General features: G+C 40.5%; 1 protein-coding gene across 1 annotated transcript; it reads left to right on the top strand.

Annotated features, from left to right (window-relative positions):
* The first annotated feature begins 3,502 nt into the window (after window positions 1-3,502).
* On the top strand, window positions 3,503-7,516 carry LOC115951731. The gene is made up of 2 exons (XM_031068885.1): window positions 3,503-5,305; window positions 5,393-7,516. The coding sequence occupies exons 1-2, from the start codon at window positions 3,503-3,505 to the stop codon at window positions 7,514-7,516; spliced, it is 3,927 nt and encodes a 1,308-aa protein (XP_030924745.1).
* The last annotated feature ends 617 nt before the right edge of the window (window positions 7,517-8,133 follow it).

Here is an 8,133-nt window from a genome sequence, read left to right as displayed (position 1 = left end):
GACTCACATGGGTGTACGGAGTGGGAGTGGTTCAAGGAAAAGACATCACCTCCATATTGAATGCGCCAACAAACGTCCTAACCATATTGATGGGAAAAGACTCCTAAACAGTGTGGTTTCGGTTATTGCAACTAACAGAAAGTATGGGGAGGCGGCTGATGGGACAAATACTCGAGTAGGTACCTGCCTGATCAACAGATGGAGGGTCAGGATCAGCCGAGAAGGGCTATATAACGTGAAGGCTTATGCGCCAAAGAGGGGGGCCTGAAACCAGGGTACCCAGAAAAGGAAAAGGAAGAATAAGAACATAAAACTTCATGGACAAGATCCACGGACAACCTTAACTCACCTCTATGCGTCCACCATGAGTACCATGATTAACCACCGTCTGGTGACCAAGGCCTAACCTTTCAAACCCACGCTCTACAAATTATGTTGTTTGGGCCCTTAACGTACAAACCCAATACCATTTCTGGGGTCATTACAAATTGAGTCCTTACAGATACATTTAAAATTAAACACAATTTTTGTCATAAAATATAAATAATTAGTCAAATTTTTTTTAAGTAAACGTAATTAGTCACATATTAAAATTCTTACCTAAATTTAATATTACTTATGATCATTTTTTTTTCCTAATTTTTAATAAGATAGAACATGTTGTGATCTTTGTTATATGGTGATTTTTATTGAATATATGTGATTGGTTTTTTTTTTTTTTTAATTATAGTTCATTAATATCAGATTCTTAGTATTTTGCACTCATTGACTCACTAGGTACAAAGATTAAAAAACTTAAGCGGATACATGGCATAAATTTAAGTGGATAATTCTAGTGTGGTCCCTATATAAATTTAGACACATGATGTAAAATTTGATTGTATTTACAAATTTTAATTGAACTTTCTCTGAGTCTTACCTATATATGTGTGTGTGTGTGTGTGTGTGTGTGTGTGTGTACACACACACACACACATACATATATCACGCGCAAAAAATGTTAAGGATTATGAAGCTTGGCTGGAAGAAACTTCTAGCCCTGTTAAGCATAGGAAGGCAAAAAAATTATTTTGGAGTTACTATTAATTATTTGGTTTCTATATTTTATTAGCAATCAATTTAGTCATTTTTATTTTTAACTTGTAGTCAATTTACATTTGACAATTGAAACCAAATTGATTGCTACCAAAATTATGAATTGGGATCGCAATTTTGCCCTGCCCCTTCCTGCTACGTGCAGGTTTTCCCTGTCCCACAAAGGTGGTGGGACGGGGATGGGGTGAGATTTTAGCCTTGCACCACAAGGCAGGGATGGGTTTTCAACTTTTTAAACCCACCCTGCCCCGCATTGATAAAGATTAAATTATAAATTTTTCATACCCTAAAACCCTAATATTTAAACAAACATATCATCATCTTATTTTATTCTACGTACCCAACATGGCTCTCCACCTCTTTTTTTTTCTCTAGAAATGTTGGAAATAGGGTACCAATTTTAACATTTTCTTTTGTCTTTATTAGAAACCAATTTATATACTATTGAAAAATTGATTTTGTATTATAAGATTTTTTGTTTTTGTTGTGATATTGTCTTGTTAAACACTTTGATAATATTGTTCAATTTTTCTAAAAATTAGTTTGATTTAAGTGGATAAATATATTTGTAATTTAAAGTATACTAGTATTATTCTCATGTGATACACAGCTTGATTAAGTTTCATATGTAAGCTATTTTAAAAAAAAAAATTATTAAATAAAAAGTAATAATAAATTCTAAAATAAGTAAGTAATTTTAATTTTAAAAAATTACTTTAAGTTCCATTTGTGTAGAGTTTGGACATTATCAGTGTTTATTTCTTTTTATATTTTACATTCTCTTTATACTTTGGATTAATTTCTTAATATGAGATATTAAATGAGTTTGATCATTCCTATTTAGGTTATGCCATAGCCAACGTTGGGGCGATAGGTTTTTTGGTAGTGAAAGTTTTTCTACCATGGCTAGCTTAGAGAATATGTGGTCTCGGTTCACTCTGGATGATGAGGAGGAGTATGGGGCAGAGGTGCCAAAACCGGTGGAGGCGACGTTGCACCGGTTGGTTGGTCGATTTTTCACGAAGCGGACTTTGAATGTAGAATCTGTTGCACGCACCTTTAAACCTCTGTGGAAACCAAATGGTGAACTAAAACTCCGAGATCTTGGTGAAAACATCATCTTATTCGAATTCTCAGATTCGCTGGATCTTGCTCAGGTTCTTGAGTTTGAGCCATGGACTTTTGATAAAAATATAGTTGTGTTCAGAGAAGTGACTGAAGTGGAGGAAGTTCCTTCATTGGAATTCTCTATGGTTAATTTTTGGGTCCAGCTGCATAATCTCCCGCACACAAGTCTTAACCAAGCTACAGGGGAGGCTATTGGTAAATCTATTGGGCAAGTTATCGATGTCGCTGACCCAGAGGATGATGGGGAGGGCGATGAGTTTCTCCGGGTCCGTATCTCCATTGATATTACTAGGCCATTGCCGAGATGTCGTAAGCTTTGGTCTGAAGGGAAGCAGATTGGTTGGGTAGGGCTCAAATATGAACGTCTTCCCAATTTTTGTTACTGGTGTGGGCGTCTATCACATGGCGAAAGAGACTGTGAACTGTGGCTTAGGGGTAAGGGCCGTTTGAAGAATGATGAACAACAATTTGGTGATTGGATGAGGGCGGAGATGCTTCGAGCTTCGAAGAAATCAGTTGCAATTATTCCAGGGCGTGCTCGGAGCCAGGCACAGTGGTGGAGGAATCCAGGCAGTAAGGAGAAAACTTCATCCACAAACTCCGGTCATGGTGCAGAATCAAGTTCGAAGCATGAGGCTGTGGTTGGGGAATTAGGTTGTTCTCTTCAGGAAGTAGTCATGGAAGATGCTATCCCATTCAAGCCGGTACAAGAAGGTGAGGTTGTTGCAAAAAGCAGTGGGGCTGTGACTAGTGGGGTCAATGATGAATTTAACAATTGTAATGTGGGTGACATGGGAGGTACGGATGGTTTGGCTAAGGGTATTCAAGGGTTTTGCATGGACAAATGCATGGGCAAAGGTGTTGGAGTGAATATTGGCTTAAAAACTAAAGAGGTGGTGGACCTCACAAAAAGCCATGCACAATCCATGCTAGCACGTCCCCCTTTACGTGAGTGCACCAATGTAGTTGGCACACAGCCCACACCTAACTCACTTAAGTCTTTCAAAAGGCTTGCCCGTGAGGTTAACACAAAACAACAGGCTATTCCACCAGAGGGAAGTACAGATAGAAGACCGAGGTTGGAACCAGAAGATGATCAGGGGTCCAAAAAGAAGCGGAGGACAGGGTGTGAGTAGTTTGAGCAGGAAAATTTTCAGGTGGAGACTGGTATCCAGTCCCACCAATCTCAATGAGTTGCCTTAGCTGGAACTGTCGTGGGCATGGGAACCCATAGACAGAAGAAGAGCTTGCCACGTTGGTGAGCAAAAAAGATCCCAAAATGGTTTTCCTGATGGAAACCAAAGTTGAAAAAAATACTATGGAAAGAATTGGTAGAAAACTGCAGTTTGCTAACATTTTTATTGTTCCTCGTGTTAACACAGGTGGTGGTTTGGCTTTACTTTGGAAGGCAGGTTGTTCAGTGGATGTCCAGTCTTTTTCTGGGAATCACATTGATGCTATTGTGGACCATGGAGTTGATGACGCCTGGCGGTTTACGGGTTTCTATGGAGACCCTGACACCGCCAGCCGGGAAAACTCCTGGTCTTTGCTTCGTGCTTTAAATAGTCGCTTCTCTCTTCCTTGGCTTTGTATGGGCGACTTTAATGAAATATTTTTGGGTGAGGAGAAACTTGGCTGGCTTGATCGTCCTGAAAGACAGATGCAACTATTTAGAGATGCCTTGGATGATTGTAGATTGAAGGACTTGGGTTTCAATGGCTACCCATTTACATGGTGCAATAGGAGGACGGGGGCGCACAATGTATGGATCCGCTTGGATAGAGGTGTTGCTACAGTGGAATGGATGTTGAGGTTCCCTACTTCCCGAATCCATCATTTGGATGCTTTTCATTCAGACCACAAGCCTATTTTACTATGCACAGACTCAGAATTGAAACGTTTCTATAGGTGGGGCAGGCCTTTCAGATTTGAGGCCATGTGGGTCAAGGATGATTCATGCGAACAGGTAATCCAAGATTCTTGGGGTACGGCAAGGCTTGCAACCTCGATTTGGGGGTTTAATAATAAACTCGAACCTATCCAAGGTAGTCTGCAAACTTGGAACCGTCAATCTTTTGGTCATGTCCGTAATTCCTTAGCCAAAAAACTGAAGGAACTGAAGGTAGTGGAGGAATCAGGTGGGTATGTTTCAGATCCTACCCGTGTGTATTTGCTTCGAACTGAAATTGAGCAACTGAAAAGCAAGGAAGAATGCATGTGGAAGCAGCGTTCACGTACAGCCTGGCTGAAGGAAGGTGATAGAAACACTAGCTACTTTCACTGTAGAGCTACCCAAAGAAATAAACGTAATCTTATTTTGGGCTTGGAAGATGAGGCCGGCCAATGGGTTGATAAGGAAGAAGATTTGGGAAGAGTGGTGGAAGACTATTTTCAAAATATGTTTACTTCATCCAACCCAAGTCAGTTTGAGGAAATTCTTGCGAGCTTGCAACCGGTGATCACAGCTGAAATGAGTGCCTCCTTAAGCCGTGAATACCAAGCTGAAGAAGTGCTCTTTGCTCTTAAACAAATGGCCCCACTCACTGCTCCTGGGCCTGACGGTATGTCCCCCATATTTTACAAAACTTATTGGCACATTGTTGGTGAGGATGTTATCTCTATTGTTCTTCATGCTTTAAATTCGGGTATGGTCCATGAGTCTCTTAATTCCACCTTCATTGCATTGATCCCTAAAGTTAAAAATCCGAAAAGAGTAGCAGAATTTAGACCAATTAGTTTGTGTAACGTTGTTTACAAATTAATTGCCAAGGTGGTGGTCAACCGCCTGAAAAAAATTCTAACCCATGTAATTGATGATTCCCAAAGTGCTTTTCTCTCGGGTAGACTTATCACTGATAATGTCCTCGTGGCATTTGAAACCTTGCACTACCTTAAACGAAAAACCCAAGGTAGATTGGGATTCATGGCTCTAAAATTGGACATGAGCAAGGCTTATGACCAGGTGGAATGGGTTTTTTTGGTGAAGGTTATGGAACATTTAGGCTTCCCGAGTAGGTTGATCTCCCTCATATCATCTTGCATGAGCACTGTCTCCTATTCTGTCCTTCTCAATGGCCAACCGGTGGGTCACATTAAACCTACCAGGGGGCTTCGATAGGGTGACCCACTATCACCCTACTTGTTTCTCCTTTGTGCTATGGGTTTGCAGGGCCTAATAAAAAAAGCTGAAAATAATGGGGACATCAGAGGGGTATCTATTTGCAGAAATGGTCCACGAGTTTCTCATCTATTTTTTGCAGATGACAGTGTCCTCTTTTGTCGGGCAAGAGTGGAGGAATGCCAGAGGATCCTTGATTTGCTCTCAGTCTATGAAAAAGGCTCTGGGCAAAAAATTAACAGGGAAAAAACAAACATCTTCTTCAGTACCAACACCCACCCTGACATGCAACATCAGATACAATACCTCTTAGGTGTGCCAGCTATCCGTCAGTATGAAAAATATTTGGGGTTGCCAGCTTTGGTGGGGCGTGCCAAAAAACAAAGCTTTACCTATATCAAAGAAAGGGTTTGGAGGAAACTTCAAGGTTGGAAGGAGAAACTCCTTTCACAAGCTGGTAGAGAGGTGTTAATCAAATCTGTCATCCAGGCGATTCCCACTTACACTATGAGCTGCTTTAAGCTCCCCAAAGGCTTGATAAAGGAATTGGAGACTCTCATTCGAAAATTCTGGTGGGAGTATAGTGGGGAAAATAGAAAAGTTCATTGGGTTAAGTGGGAGAGACTGTGTGAAGATAAGGAGAAGGGAGGGATGGGATTTAAAGACATTGAAAAGTTTAATGATTCTTTGTTGGCAAAGCAGGTGTGGCGCATGATTAATAATCCAGACTCGCTATGTCATAGAGTCTTCAAAGCTCGTTTCTTTCCGGACTGTTCAATACTTGAAGCTAAGGATTCTAGCTTAGGGTCCTATGCATGGAAGAGCATTATAGGTGCTAGAGATGTGATTCGGGAAGGGATGGTTTGGAGGATTGGGAATGGGCATTCTGTAAGAATAAGGGAGGACAAGTGGCTACCGGTTAAATCAAACAGATCGGTCATATCACCACTGCCCACAGTTGCACCAGGAGCCAAAGTGAGTTCCCTCATTGATTCAGATCTGAGAGGGTGGAATTCAACATTGGTAAACCAGATCTTTCTCCCTCATAAAGCCTCTGTCATTTGCGGCATGCCTCTAAGCACAAGACTTCCGCCTGACCGCATTATATGGAGCCTTACTCCCTCTGGTATGTTTACAACCAAGAGTGCCTATAAGCTTCTTGTTACTCGCAATGCTACTAATCATGCAGGTACATCCTCGCCGGTGAACCAGAGACAGTTTTGGAGGAAGTTGTGGCAGCTTAGAGTTCCAAATAAACTTAAGCACTTTGCCTGGCGTGCTTGTAATGATGCCTTGCCAACTTTGTCAAATCTGGTCCGGAGACACATTGCCACAAATGAAATCTGCAGCGCATGCCAAGCCCAGCCCGAGGACACTCTTCATGCTCTTTGGTCTTGCTCGACACTTGAATCGGTTTGGAGTCCACTGTCCTGGTCTCAGCCCTACGCTAATTCTCATACATCAAGCTTCCAAGGTCTTCTTGATAAATTTATGCAGGTTAAGGAAGACTACAGGTCCGAAATCTTCATCACCATTGCCTGGATGTTGTGGAATCGTCGCAATGCACTGAGGCTCAACCTTACAGTCCAGCCCATCAACCATATTAGTTCCCTGGCTGGAAGCTATCTTCAAGAATTCCTGGACACTCTTGACCAGATTCCAGTTGTCATGGACCATCCTTCGCCCCAGCAATGGCAGCCACCAGATGAAAGCTCGTTCAAAGCCAACTTCGATGCCGCGGTCTTCAAGAATTCCAACCATGCAGGGATAGGCGTGATCATCCGGGACTGGCGTGGTGAGGCCGTTGGTGCATTATCCATGTCAGTTCCTGCAACGCAGTCAGTTATGGAGTTAGAAGCCCTTGCCTGTCGTAGAGCGGTGCAGTTTGCGGTGGAGCTAGGACTTCAGGATGTCGTGTTTGAGGGTGACTCTCTCCAAGTGATTCAAGCTATCTCACAAGAAACGTTGGATTACTTATCTTACGGTCACATTATTGAGGACATTCGTACCCAAGCTGCTGCAATTTCTTCTCATGATTTTATTTTTAATACTAGGCACTGCAACGTTGTAGTAGATGCTCTAGCCAAAAAAGCCAAGTTCTCTAGAGAGTCTCGGGTTTGGACTGTTTCCCTTCCTGATGACATTGTTTCTCTTGTAGCTTTTGACATTCATTGAGGTTTGTTTTCCTGAATAAAAGCCCAGTCTTCTCACAGACTGGTTTCTCAAAAAAAAAAAAAAAAGGTTATGCCATAGCCAACACAAGTAATAATAAACAAAATAATTCTTCTATACATATTTTTTTTCCTAGTGATACTCTAATTAAAAAAATCAATACACTCAAAAATTAAATGTAATAATCAAAACCCAAAATCAAAACATACACAAAAGAGTTCAAAAATGAAGAATATAAAAAATAAAAAATAAAAAAATATATAAGAGAATCAAGAACTTAAATGGATGTTCATTGTTTTGCTTCTTTATAGTAAATTTCTTTTGGCATAATATCTTTCATGCAAATTTAGAAGTAAGGAACAATAAGTAAGATGAATTTATTAAATTAAAACAATAAGCATGATGAACAATAAGCGTAAGTTGCAACTTGAGAAAAAAAAAAGTGAAAAAAATACAAAAACATGGGGTGTAATATGTGGGATTTAATTATACGTATGACTCTATTGGTTAAGAGTGATTACATCAAAAAGTCATGACTTAATATATATATGGTTGAGTTAAAGTTACATCTAGTGTAACTTTAAATAATATTACACCAATTAATAGTTTTTAATTGGTTG

Source organism: Quercus lobata, chromosome 1, assembly GCF_001633185.2.
Source record: "Quercus lobata isolate SW786 chromosome 1, ValleyOak3.0 Primary Assembly, whole genome shotgun sequence".
Lineage (NCBI taxonomy): Eukaryota > Viridiplantae > Streptophyta > Magnoliopsida > Fagales > Fagaceae > Quercus > Quercus lobata.
This window is presented reverse-complemented; position numbering and strand designations above follow the sequence as displayed.